Genomic DNA, 13,357 nt, shown 5'->3' with positions numbered 1-13,357 from the left:
CGCTTTCTTGTGTGATCGATTCAGTTGAGGTTCTTCAATTAACAGCACAGCAAGGAACGCCGCTAATCATTGCTCATCTAAGACTAAGCTATGAGTTTTATTATGGTAGTGGAAATGGGTCCTGCATTCTTCTCCCGTCAGGCCTTGGGAGGTTCGCGTCGGTAAAAGGAGGTTTGTCCGAGTAAGAGAACCACTCTCCTGCACACCCCTCGCAATACTCGTCCTCCATACTGGAGATGAAGCAAGAAGGACAATGAAAGCAGCCTTCGGAGGATTAGCGGCTGACTGCTGAGGTTGAACAGACTAGGTTCATAAGGGTACTGACAGTATGCGCAATTTGTCCTAAACTTGGCTGGTAACGCACATGAGATACAGTTGAAAGGTCCTGATTGATTATTCTGAGCGTTTGTGCGACGAGCAGATTTCTTGGCTACGGCCTTGGCAGATGTTTTGCACACCCTTGGGCAACGTTTGGGCTTTCGTGAACGCTGTGGTTGAGTTCCGTGAGGACGCGTGGCTCTAGACCCCGTGATTGCTTGTAGGATTTGGTGAAATGGCTTGCTCTTCATTGTGGGCTGGTGTAGCGAAGCCTCGCTAGAGGTTTGCGACTTCTTGAACGTAGAACGCAAGATTACTCGTGGTGCGATGGCGAAGATCCTCTGAGGTGATGAAAGGGAAGGAATCCTGTTCGTGAGGAACGGGCCTCGACGGCTTCTTATACAGGTTTCGAGCTGGGATGCGCAATCCAAATCTTGAGGGGCAAGGCTACCTCAGTATTGTCATCCTGGGAGAGCGTGAACTAACTAGAGCCTGTGACTGTGGTCAAAGCAACGGGACCGGATCGATGATGGCTATCGCAACACACAATCTACTTGCGACATTGGCCCTTGAGCGCTGCGTGAGAAGGCATCTGGCGGTGCAAGGACGATGGTGCAGCAGCACTTACATGCGATCCAAGTCCTGTCTGGCCCATCAACGCTGCCCAGCCTGCCGTGCTCACGGCTTCCGAGGTTGTACCCAGGTACCTGGAGCCAGGTACGGCGCCTCGCGCTCGTGGTGATGCTGCCTCTGCCACAAGCTCGTGTACAGTAGTGACCGCGAACTGTGTCCGCTTTTCAGACTTTAGTTGATGTTCCCGCACGGACCATAAGACTGTGGCGTATTGTGGCGCACACTGTGCAGCATGTCCCATATCAAGTACCCTCCAAAAGTGGATTACGGTATGACATGCATCAGTTGGGGCTGTTTTCTTCGTCACCCCATCTGCTGTAGTGGCCATCACGAATCGTCGGCCAATGTTCGCCATGCCCTTCGCAAGATGACGGCAAAGTATGACGCGACAAACACAATGCAGAGCATTAAAAGCCATTTTGTGCCTGTTTATAGGAATACTCGTGAAGTGAATATCTATAGTAGTGTCCACTGGATATGTCCGGCTTTCGAAGTTAATGGCTGTTTTTGCACGAACCAGCCGGGTGTGGCGTGCTATAGAGTGTTGCTTCATAATCGTCCACGTCAGAACTAGACAGTACTGTATTTCAAGCAGCAAATGGCCTTCATAATGAGGTCGTTCGGTACGCGTCTCCTTTCAGAATTACCTTCCGGCCCTTTCGTTAAGGGGTGGGATGCAGCCAGATTTCATGTACAATAACTCCGGAAAGAAGTCCACTCTCTCTCTAGTTGAGACTTTATGCATGAATAAAGCTGAAACTTGATTATTGTCCCAGATGCGATCCACTCTATGGTGCAGCAGACTCCCCGTGCTTCGTTGTCTAAATTTGCATGCTACTCATAGCCTTTATGAGCCTCTCGATGGATGCATGCCTGCTTATAGTAGTGTCCTTGTTGTGCCCCTGGTCATCGCCATCTGGGACCGGGGTGTTGCTGTCGATATTCTCATTACACGATTCGAGTTGCATATGTTTCCGCTAGCAATTCTGCGGAGAGAACGCGCTCAGGGTCGTCCTCGGCATAAATCTGAGCTTCAACAGCAACGACATGCTCGAGCATCTCGATTGCCTCCTTGATCCGTCGGTCTTCGAGGTATGCACTCGCAAGCATATGCTCCGATGCTAGTCGAGAATGATCCTTCTCGTCCAGTGTCTCCCCCCGTGTCGCTACCACATACTCGAGCATCTCGATTGCCTCCTTGATCCGTCGGTCCTTGAGGTATGCCCCCGCAAGCATATGCTCCGATGCCAGTCGAGAATGATCCTTCTCGTCTAGTGTCTCCCTCCGCATCGCTACCACATGCTCGAACATCTCGATTGCCTTCTCGATACGTTGGTCTTGGAGGTATGCCCTCGCAAGCTCGTGCTCCGACGCTAGTCGAGAATGATCCTTCTCGTCCAGTGTTTCCCTCTGCACCGCTACTACATACTCGAACATCTCGATTACCTCCTTGATCCGCCGGTTGTTGAGGTATGCCCTCGCAAGCTCGTGCTCCGATGTTAGTCGATCATGATCCTTCTCGTCTAGTGTCTCCCTCTCCACCGCTACTATATGCTCGAATATGTTGATCGCTTCGCTGATCCGTCGGTCGTCAAGGTATGCGCTCGCGAGCCAACTCTTAACATTCTCCTCCGATAACCCTTGCCCTATATCACCTTGTTTTTCCCAACGACACACTTCTTCGAAGCATCGTATTGCTTCTTTAAACCGTCGGTCGGTATACATACATCTCCCAACACTAAACACAAGCTCATATCGCTCATCTGTCTCCGAAGCCTTAGTGTCATGAAGAAGCCGCATTGCGTGTGGCATACACTGCCGCCACCGCTTACGGTTCTCCCGATCGTTTGAAGGAAATATATCGTTGAAGCGACGAATAGCATCATAGGCTACCCGCTCGTGCCGACCCTGCGTTTTAAGCCATTCCCGCGTGGCCAAATGCACAAGACTGTGCATATCGAATATATCGTCGTCTCCTCGCCGAACAAGAAACGAAAAGCCGCAGAGGATGCCGATCGCCCATTCCGTCTCCTCTGACTCTGACCCGGGCATGATCCATTGTGGTATCGCCTTCGGCTCAATGTATGCCGTGAACGAGAGCAGATCGATTGCAATTGGATCGGACTTCAGGACCTGTTCGAATGAAACAATCCATGTTGTGGCTATAGCGTTATGCGAGTTCCGATATCTTGTGCTGTCGCGAAATTCTCGACCTAAGAGCCGGACGGCATCTTTCTCGGCCCCACGAAGTAACCCTAGGTATTTACGGATTGGTACCTTGGTTTGATTGAGATATGCTACTGCCTGCGTGATTGCGAGCGGAAGATAGGTCAGTTGGATAAGAAGATCTTCCACTAGTGCTTCGTCCTGGGGTGTCTGTCTCTGCGTGAGAGACTTCTGGAGAAGTAGTGTTGCCTCGTTCGAGTCCATTTCCTCAATGTCGACAATATTGGACTGCGTGAACTGCACAGCAACTTGTCTCGATCGCGTCGTTAACAAGATCAACCCGTTCTCGCTCTCAGGAATGTACTCCTCGATACCGGCCTTGTCGTCAGATCCGAAGAACAGCTCCTGGTCGTCAGCGTTATCAATTACCAACAGCCATTTGCCGCCTTTGTCCGAGCTCAGATATTGGCGAACCAGTTACTTGATATCTTCGTCGTCGGTCTTCTTCTGGACACCTAGCTTCCTGGCGATTTCGACGTACGCCTGTTCTACGCTACTATGGCTCAGGACTGGCACCCAGAAGATAGAATAGTCGGGTCGGCTTTCTTTGATATCGTAAGCAAACCGTAGCGCAATCTGCGTTTTGCCGATGCCGCCTAGACCAACCAGTGCTATTCGTCGGGTTTCCTCTCGCGTAAAGAATGTTTGATTCAATGTGTCCAGGACGGTATTTCGACCAGTAAAGCGGGCGTTCTTAGGAAGCTGGATATAGTAACATGGAAGAGCAGATTCTGCCAATAGTTAGTAGGATGCTAATTAGAGTGATACCAGCTTTTTGTAGCACTCACCGTTTGATCTCATAGCCCTTGTAGTGCCATCCGTACTACTTGTACTTTTAGCAGGAGATATCTCCCTCAGCACCGCTTTCGCATACGCAGCCGCCATCGCCGCTGCGTACGGCTGCCACTCTTTGTTTTTCTGCTGGTCGCCATAGTCGCAAACCCCCCGGATAACTCCCACGGGAATTCGGTTCATCGTCCCTGCCGCCTCCATCTCTAGGCCAATAACCCCGTACTTGTCCCTGAGCTCGTTCCGTCTCTGCGCATTTTTCAATAGCTTATCTCCCGATCCGATCGGCCCGTACCATACTCGTGTACGGGCTGAGTCTGGTCGTTGGACTCGTTCGACGAGTTCGTCCGGTCTGCCCTCGTTGGTCGAGTAGAGCCTGTCGCGGTCTTGCCCAGGGTCCGTGAAGGTGCCGTTAGCGTGCTCCCGGTCACGGATCTTCTCGTAGTAGGGAAGGAAGATCGCGGCATCGTTTGGTGCTTGGATTTTGATCCTCCCGATTGCCGACCGCACTATCGGCTTCGTCGTGGTCAAGACGTGTCCGTACCGTAGGGGTTGAAATCCGTCGTCGGTCTCTTTGCCGAGATCGTACGCGATGATCCCGGCTCTCTCGCCCTCAGGGAGACTGACCAGCACATCGCCGAGGCGGATATCGCGGGGTGGGTTACAGGATAGGTCTGGCAGTCCCGCCGCGACGCCAACCAGTAGTCCAAACCAGTGATGGGGAAAGCACTTGAGAATCTGGCTTGCGAGTGCTGCCGCCGACCCTGTGCCATACTCCTGGCCAGCTGGGAAAGTCGCTATCACGACATTGTGGCCGCACATGCTACCCGCGTGGAACACGTATTCATCGCCATGATCCACTGCAAATCGGCCTTGGTGTTGCTCGTCGAGCATATATAAGGCGGCCTTGGCTTCGATCTCGAGGGGTGCAATCCAGACGACAGCATAGTCCTTGGGGTCGAGGATAGCTGCGGGATCACCCTGTGATGTCGCCATCCCGTCTAGTCGAGAATGAGGTGGCTTTTAGCGCGTAGTTGACAGACAGCACTCCCGTCCAGCGTCCGTGCTGACGATTACCTCTGGAAGGTGCCCGACCACAGCGCTGTGCAGCCTTGGATCCGCTTTGCAATCCTGCCCGAAAGTGGGGTGGGGTCCTCTTTACCCCGCTTCAACGCCACTGAAGACAACCATTCAACGATCCTAGTTCCACGATGAGCCTTTCACCTCCGCAAAAGCGTTCGGCACCATCTACATTGCTGCTGCCTTCGAGGGATCTTCCAACCTCTGGTCCTGGGCCGCAGTAGGAATTGTCCGGAGTCTCTGCGCCGCATGATGATTTGTGTGAGGATTACTTCCTGATAAGCATATGTAGAATAGACATTCACTATCAAAGTACCCTGTACTGTATAAACAGACACAAATTGGCCTTTGATGCTATGTGTTATGTTTGCCACCTCATACTTTGCTGTCAGCTTACGAATGGTATGGCGAAGATTGGCCGATGATTCGCGATGGCCACCACTGCAGATGGGGCGACGAAGAAACAGCAACTGCTGCATGTCATGTTGAAATCCACTTTTGGAGGGTACTTGTTATGGGACAGTCTGCACAGTGTGCGCCATAATGCGCCACAGTTTATGGTCCGTGCGGGAACATCAACTAAAGTCTGAAAAGCGGACACAGTTCGCGGTCACTACTGTACAGTCGAATTCGAAATCGGTGTCCACTTTTGCTAGACGCAACCGTCTTTGCAGACCTCCTGGTCTTGGTGGTGCCATGTGAGTGGAGCCACAAACAAAGCTGCCTGCAGATAGGTGGGGCAGTCACGACAGCCACTTTAGGCTGCAGGTCAGATTGTTCCAATTTTCATCCACGGATCATACACTACTGTATTGGTGCTATGCTAGAGGGTGGAGCTCAATGTTGATGCGAAATATATACTAGTACTTGCTTATTCTGCTGCGTTGTTTGCCACTTTACCATGCACAAAGGAATTGAGGGGTGATGCTGCGTTCGTGTTCTCGAGCACCTCCACCGCCAGCCCTTGGATCACTCGTTCAATTCAGTATATCTGGTCTTTCTACACGAGGAAGTCCTCTGAAAGCCCAGCAGCAACATCTCTACCGACAGTATCCTGGCTAAAGCGCCTAGACCCCGCATTTCGGAAGACATAAGGTTGACGGCGATGCGGCTAAAGCCTGGCCAGTTCAGGCCAATTTTCGCTTTCGCGAGCATCATTTGCTTTGCCCTGTGGGCCCTTCTTGTCCCCTGCGCTCGCAAAGGGATCTTTTCCATCTCGATCGGCCTTGCGCCTCGTGATGATAGCTCAAACATATCCATAAGGGATGCTCTGTACAATGACACACTCGGTGTGAGTCTCAAGTAACGCATGCTGTTGCAACATATACCTCCTAAACCATCTTGGGTCCTACTAAACCTTTTCCGAATCGAATAATAGTTCACTAAAGTCATCGCTATAAGCCTTCCCGAGCGCACCGACAAGCGAGATGCCCTTAGCCTCAGCTCAGCCCTTACAGGGTTCAAAATCACCTGGCAGGATGGCGTCAAAGGCGAGACCATACCCGACAAAGCCTTACCAGTTGGCTGGAACCGTAAAGGAGGCGCAAAGGACGCGAATGTAGGATCCTGGAGGGGCCACATCAATGCAATGAGACGTATCATCGACGATGATCTACCGTCGGCACTGATAGTCGAAGATGACGTGGACTGGGATGTGAATATCAAATCTCAGCTTTATAGGTTCGCACTGGCGGCAAGAGAACTGCAGACTGAGAGAAGCTGGCTTCACGAGGATCCGTATCTTCACAAGAATAATCCCAATCCTGTGGCGCAATCCCCGTATGGCCAATACTGGGATCTGCTCTGGCTCGGATCATGCTAAGCCTCTTTCAACGCGGATCTGCCAGAAGACCTATCGATTCCCAAAGACCAACAAGACAATCGCCAAGTACTGATAGAGAACGATGACACAGTGCCCTCGCGGAAACACCGATCAGGAAATAATCGCTTCGAATGGGACGCATATCCGAACAACACGCGCATCGTATATGTCCAGGGCGATCACATTTGCACCTACGCCTATGCGCTGACACAGCTAGGTGCGAGAAGGGCGTTGGAATACATGTCGCTCAGAGGTCAACACAAGAATTTTGATCACCACTTGAGTGATCTTTGCCGCACGATGGGAAATGGAATGCGGTGTATTGGGATTGTGCCGAGCTTGTTTGTACATCATCGTCCGAGAGGGTTGGTTAGTGGTGACTCGGATATTGGATATGGTGCCACAGCTGGCGCTGCGAGTCCTGCATTCAGGGAGACTGGCAGTACAAACGGTATCTTGTATAGTACGAGATTGAATTTGCAGAGGCTGCTTAGGAGTGAGAAGCCAGAGATGCAGTGGGATGATTAGCGACGGGGAGTTGCTCAACTATCCACCTGGAGCAAGTCACGAAATCCAAAACGCTTGGGAATCACAATTGCTTGACATAGACGAGGCATGTTATCGCGACGAAAGTAATGGGCTGCTAACTCTGCACGAGCTGGCTGGCAAGTGTTCACTGTGCGTTTTGGGGTACTAGACATATTAGCCACCACTGTAACACCCAGGAGCCTTGAATCTAGTACTGTTACCTCTGTACAATGATGCACTACGTAGTCTTCGGGGAGCTCCTAAGGTCTTATGCTCGATGACCTGAAGTAGATAGCATAGCCTCTAATAAAGACATCCGGTCAACTAGGCATGACACGAGGCCTACAGGTGGTGGGTTGATTCTATTGGGCATGCCATTGCTTCAATCGTGCAATGCAGGTAGCTCGACAGCTTGAGGGATGTCCAATCGCCTGAGTGCCATTCGGACACCAGCCGTGCCTCTCAGCAATGATGGTCGATCAGAACTCTAAGGGCAATCGCAAGATACGGCGGTCGCGATGCAAAGTCACTCTTGGGACGATCGCGACGATACCCAAAAGCGAGGAGGGTCTTCTATCCCCTCCCATGGACAACTGCAAGTGCGGCTGTGTGGCGACCACTGATGCTCCATTGCACGTCCTGGTGATGCCGGGCTGGGATGGGTCCCTTCGGGCCAGGCGTGGACAGGTTCGCGGCCCCAGGCGCCAAAACAGGATTACGCGCGGCAAAAAAAGGCTCCAGCAACCGAGGCAGACCAGGGGCCCACTTGATAGCCGCCCTTGAGAAGGGGTCCAGCGCGCTGCGGCGCACTAGTGACATGGACCAAGACGACCTTCGGTGCATGCTCTCATTTGCGTACAGTGCCGAGATGGTCCCAAGATTCGGGCGCCTCGTGAGCGCGACTGGATGCGCAGCCAATAGCACAAGACCCTGAAGCAGCGTCAGAGCAAAGGAGCGCGTGATGCGATTGGCTCCTTGGCTAGCTGCGCGTTTCGCACTGGAACGTAGTGTACGGGGCACGGGCTACGGCGAACAAGGGCTAGAGGCGTTGAGGACCGAAAGCTGTCACGGCTGGTGCCTCACCAAAACATTACATATGAACCTGCATCTCCTGGTCGTCGCGGTCATCGCCAGCGCGCAAGCCGTCGACCAGTACCACCACCCCCTCAATCGAGAGCTGCACCAAGCGCTTCCTCCTCACAACCGACCAGCATGTCAACCAAGAGCTTCCCCGTTGAGGGAAACGCGCTGAGTGAAGCACTCGAAAAGTTCGCGAGCCGGAACGCGAACCGCACGCCTTCTCGTTCACTAAGTCCGCGGCCAGACGATGTAGCCTAGCAGTGTCAAATCCTCTACAATGGCCGCTCCGAAGAGGAAATCTACCGCCTTCGCAGCAGTATCAGCGACACAAAGTACTGGGACATAGAAGCCTCAAGCCTCTTGCGGTTGATCAAGGATAAGCGCGCGGCAGCACAGCAGCTCAGGACCTTCTCGTTGCTCAAGGCGCTGACTCCCGCAAGGCCAGGTCTGCAATCAAGGACAAGAGCTACTGGAGACGCGAGAAAGACCATCTGGAGTGGGAAGCCCGTCTGAAGCGGCAAGCTGGTGCCCAGGAGCACAAAGCCGATGACTCAGACAAAGAGATGGTGCTCGGAGAGGAGAGCGGTTCGCTGTCTGTAGGCAAAGCGCCACTGAGCGAGACGAGCGTGCTTAGATCTAGAAACCAATGACACGTACTTGCGGACACTGCGCAATTTGCCTAGACAAAAGGTTTCGCAGCTTTCTTGTTACTCTTCGTCGGGACATCAGTGATTGTCGCTGACGTCATCTACATGAAATGGTGGCAGAAGCTCCTCTTGCCCTGACTGCAATGAGCATCGTGATTCCAAAAGGTGTAGCTCCATGTGGCGGCCAGTGCTGCTTGCCTCCGTCACAAGCGGGGCTACAGTGGGATACCAAGATGATATGCTATTGAGCTCCAACACTCGACGTCCCTCTGCAGCTTCGTCATTGTCCTGCAGAAACGCCCACGCTACCGACTTGGGCCTCCTGGGCACTGCTGGAGCAAGGCATCATCGCGAGACATCATTAAGCGGAGGGCGGGTCTGGAACTGGCGTGGCAGCCCTCCTCAGCCTGGGGTTTTCCAAGTGGCGCGCCTCATTTTCACGCTTAGGCGGTGATCTCCAGCAGGACATGCTTCTCGTTAGAAGGTAGCAGTTGGGCAGGGGCACTGAGCCACCCCACCCCCCCCTAACAGCGCAACTACAGCGCCCTGGCCCACTACAAGCCCCGTCCCCAAGCCGCCTCAGTGGGTGCTCTAGTGGCCTGGTGCCCTGTAGTGACTGCCCCAGCGGCAGCACTTTTGTTGTTCAGTGGCGCCCTTGCAGCGCTAACTGAGCCCCTCCCAGATTGGCCTTCTGGCTTGCTGCGCGTTTTGCACTGAAACGTGGTGCATGGCGGCGCACGGGATGTGGCAGATAGGGCCTACAGGCGCTGAGAACCTGCGGCTGACTCACCAGCCATGACGGCTGGTGCATGAAAGCATTTGCACATCAATCTGCATCTCCTAGCCGTCGCGGTGCTCATGAGCACGCGAGCTGTCGACCATGACCACCCCACCTCCAATCGAGAGCTACAAGAGGTACTTCCTTCTGACAATCAATTATATCAACTAAGAGTTTCACCATTTATGAAAAGGCGCTGAGTGGAGCACTCGCAAAGATTGCGAGCCACGATGTGAACCGCACACCTTCTTGCTCACCAGGTCCGCAGCCAGACTAGACTGGCACCATCCTTTGCCAGCTGACCATACCCGGCTGCATCAGCGCTGGACTAGGACCTTTGTGACGCACCTCTGTACCTGGTGTCAGATACGGCGCGTCGCGCAAGTGCCGACGCTACCTCTGCTCTTGCCAACTACCGAACACGAGACATATCAACATATTTATGCTCGGGTACAGCATCGCCAATCGTTCGGTATAAGTAGCTCGTCCGCGTGAGGGTCGTCCAACCGCCTGAGTCCAGCAACAATGTCTGACCAGAGCCCTCAGAATAATTGCGGGATACCGCGTTTGCGATGCAAAACCCGGCACGACAAAGCTGATAACGGGTCACTCTTTGGACAATCGCGACAATGCCTACAAACGAGAGGGGTCTTCCACCCCCTCTTATGGACGACTCAACACCTACACCAGCTTAATTTCAAGTTTCCGGAATCTCTTGAGGAGCAAGTATACGCTCAGACGAAGCCAGCGCACAGGATCAATCCACAGGACATCCCCCCCAGCGCCATGCAGGCAATCAGCCAACTCGACATCCTCCTTAAGGATGGCACTGAAGTCGAGTTTTCTGAAAGGGGAGATGCGCTTTCCTCCGTGCTCAAATCGCTATGCCGTTCGTATCGACTTGAGAGAAGGATGAGCACAGGCTCCGGTGTCAGTCTGGATTTGAAGGTCGGTTCAAGGACACATTCAGGCCTCGTCTCTATCCAAGCCTTGTGGGAGGCGACAAAGCGCGACACCAGTCCACGAGACGAGATCTTCGCAAGGAGAATCCTGAGCCCAGTATGTACTGTAGCGCTGCCAATCTACGCCATGCATCCGCCAATTACTAATTAATCAAGGTGAAAGAGAGAGTCATAGTCGCATATGTCGATCGGCGTGCTGTCCGAACAAGGCGTGAGGAACGCCGAAGACAAGAGAGATCCTGGAATCGCGGACCATTCCCGGCTGTGGACGAGAACCGAGATCCATACATTGTAGCCACTATGATCGCATCGGCGCAGCAAACGGAAAGGGGCAGCGGTAGCTCCGTAGTGGTCATAGACGTTGCTACAGAGGATCCTCAAGTGGTAGCTGGCACTTTCGGAGGTCGTCGTGGAGGAGAACAATCCTCTCCACGCTTTCTAGTTCATTCCGCATACATTCCCGCGAGATACTTTCAACTCTTCGAAATCCCGTACAAGGCTCCAGAAAGGCTGCCGATAGTCCAGGTACGAAGTCAATCTGTACAGATATGGCCTTACCGCGAACGGGAAGGTCGGCTTCAAAACATTCTCGACCAGTCTCTGGCCAGTGCAGCCCGGGAACGGGACAAGGTATACGAAAGCCCTACACCGTGCCCTAGCGAAGACTGACAGCTGCATGTTCCGTAGGAGGAGTTCATACGATGTCTTGTCCTATCAGCCCAAGATGGCCTCTCGCTGCTTCTCGCTATGGCCATCGATTATGCTAGATACAACCCAGTTACGGCAGGTAAGATATCCGCATCATGTACGCTTGGCTGGCTCTTTGATAACCATAGCATTCTACAGACGAACACGGTAGCCAAGATGAAGAGAGCGACATTATCGGCCCCATAAGGCGCAAGTACGATTCAAAGACTGTCGCAGACTGGGCTTTTCAAGGTGCGTATAGGAGAATAGCACTCTGACAAGTAAGCTGACCGAACGACAGCCTATCGGGCACTGTCATCTGCAAAGGATGGTGCGACACATGTGGCCGTTACAGACAAACAGGATGCGGGAAAGCTAGAGAACGTGGGTCACGAAGTGAGGACGAAACAGCCGCGAACTAGCCGAGACTGCGACGAAGGGACGCAACGATCAAGTAAGAGACCAAGATGTATTTGACAGGCTTGAAATGCACGGTGCCTGATGCATCGCACTGTGCCTTGCTCGGGGGCGACATAGCTCATGTTAGTCCCGGCCCACAGAGCTATCGCAAGACGAGTGCACAAACCGCTGTTGGAACTTAGTTCTTCAATGCGCTCGTGAATTGATGCTTCATCCCTCTTCTCATCCTCATTAGGACGCGGCCGTACTTTCCGGACGCCAATCATTCGATACGTGGCTGGATCTTGCTTCTGACCCGGTGTCTGCAGCTGGGCGAGGGGCGACTACTAGCCTTAAGATCGAGGAAGAAGCCACATCCGTCCCTGGCACCCGGATCGAACTCCTACGGCATAGTATGTATTGATTCTTGCTCGTGCCAGGATCAGGCTCAAGCGCGCACATATCGCAGATCGGCGTGCCAAGCGTGTATATTGAGGCTACCTGCTCGGTCTCCAAAGTCCTGGTCTAGGGGATGTGATGAGCGGTGTCCAGTGGCCGGCATGTACATCCACGGATCGAGCAATGTGACAGTGAGGGCATCTGAAGGATACTTAGATCATCATTTATTTCGACTGATCCCACAAACCCGCTCAAATGAGATAGCCTTTCAGCTTAAAGGCAAAGACCTCAGGGCCGCGCTCAGGGAGGCGTTCAGGTCCCGAATCTTGATTCGTTCGCTCGGAAGATTGTGAAGCATCTGGGCAACGATGGCAAGGGGTGGATCATCCTTAGGAAGATTCTTACGCGTCTCCTCCACCTTCGCCAACCACTTCTCATGAGCCGTCCTCGCCCTCTTGTCTTTCTCGTTCTCGGATTGAGGGTTTTTGAGCACGGCATCCTTGATAGCCCAACCGCTTGAGAGATCAGGGAGGGAGAATATTCCGTAGACATATAGCATGACTATCCCGAGGGCCCACACGTCCGATGCGAACCCGCGGAAGCCATCGTTCAATAACTCTGGAGGGGTGTACCAGGGGCTCCCACTTGCATGATAAGTGTATGGTCCGGGCCGAGCCAAGCCGAAGTCAAGCAGCTTCGCAACCTTCCCTTTGATATATACGATGTTGGCAGGCTTGATATCATTGTGGATCACTTTGTGCTTCCTGATATATCTCAGCGCGGCCACGATACCAGAGAAGATAATCTCGGCATCCGAACGACGACCCAGAAAACTCTGCTTGTCATCACGCCACGTATCATGACTGAGGTTGTTGCCAAGGACGAGTTCGAAGACAAGTAGGTTGTGTCGAAAATCCCACGCGATTAGTCTCACGATATTGTCCTAGAGCAAGAAGTCAGTCATACGAATTTTTAGCCAGTGAAGGTGTCCTTACAGAGTTGAATGCGT

At 52.9% G+C, this 13,357-nt stretch overlaps 5 protein-coding genes across 5 annotated transcripts; 2 read left to right on the top strand and 3 right to left on the bottom strand.

Annotated features, from left to right (window-relative positions):
- Window positions 1-57: 57 nt before the first annotated feature.
- Window positions 58-710, bottom strand: B0I36DRAFT_47576 (uncharacterized protein). Its single transcript, XM_046162931.1, has 2 exons — window positions 326-710; window positions 58-264 (listed from the first exon to the last, which is right to left on the bottom strand). The coding sequence occupies exons 1-2, from the start codon at window positions 567-569 to the stop codon at window positions 101-103; spliced, it is 408 nt and encodes a 135-aa protein (XP_046006177.1). The 5' UTR covers window positions 570-710; the 3' UTR covers window positions 58-100.
- Window positions 711-1,881: 1,171 nt separating this feature from the next.
- On the bottom strand, window positions 1,882-5,525 carry B0I36DRAFT_436186 (uncharacterized protein; the record flags this gene model as incomplete). The annotated part of the gene is made up of 6 exons (XM_046162804.1): window positions 1,882-2,498; window positions 2,784-3,084; window positions 3,229-3,574; window positions 3,599-3,773; window positions 4,011-4,967; window positions 5,444-5,525. 6 exons carry the CDS (start codon window positions 5,523-5,525, stop codon window positions 1,900-1,902), a joined length of 2,460 nt encoding a protein of 819 aa, XP_046006176.1. The 3' UTR covers window positions 1,882-1,899.
- Window positions 5,526-5,868: 343 nt separating this feature from the next.
- On the top strand, window positions 5,869-7,446 carry B0I36DRAFT_338066 (uncharacterized protein). The gene is made up of 3 exons (XM_046155723.1): window positions 5,869-6,337; window positions 6,425-6,811; window positions 6,947-7,446. The coding sequence occupies exons 1-3, from the start codon at window positions 6,152-6,154 to the stop codon at window positions 7,394-7,396; spliced, it is 1,023 nt and encodes a 340-aa protein (XP_046006175.1). The 5' UTR covers window positions 5,869-6,151; the 3' UTR covers window positions 7,397-7,446.
- A 3,206-nt stretch (window positions 7,447-10,652) lies between these two features.
- Window positions 10,653-11,898, top strand: B0I36DRAFT_338064 (uncharacterized protein). The gene is made up of 4 exons (XM_046155722.1): window positions 10,653-10,960; window positions 11,020-11,650; window positions 11,710-11,802; window positions 11,852-11,898. Exons 1-2 carry the CDS (start codon window positions 10,688-10,690, stop codon window positions 11,530-11,532), a joined length of 786 nt encoding a protein of 261 aa, XP_046006174.1. The 5' UTR covers window positions 10,653-10,687; the 3' UTR covers window positions 11,533-11,650; window positions 11,710-11,802; window positions 11,852-11,898.
- Window positions 11,899-12,616: 718 nt separating this feature from the next.
- B0I36DRAFT_254229 (kinase-like domain-containing protein) lies at window positions 12,617-13,150 on the bottom strand (the record flags this gene model as incomplete). The annotated part of the gene is made up of 1 exon (XM_046150806.1): window positions 12,617-13,150. A coding segment is annotated over one exon (534 nt), but the record flags the coding sequence as incomplete, so codon positions are not given.
- Window positions 13,151-13,357: the final 207 nt, after the last annotated feature.

This window comes from Microdochium trichocladiopsis (genome assembly GCF_020744255.1).
Source record: "Microdochium trichocladiopsis strain MPI-CAGE-CH-0230 chromosome Unknown B0I36scaffold_12, whole genome shotgun sequence".
In the NCBI taxonomy this organism is placed as follows: domain Eukaryota; kingdom Fungi; phylum Ascomycota; class Sordariomycetes; order Xylariales; family Microdochiaceae; genus Microdochium; species Microdochium trichocladiopsis.
The sequence above is the reverse complement of the archived record's forward strand: the minus strand, read 5'-3'. Positions and strand labels throughout refer to the sequence as shown.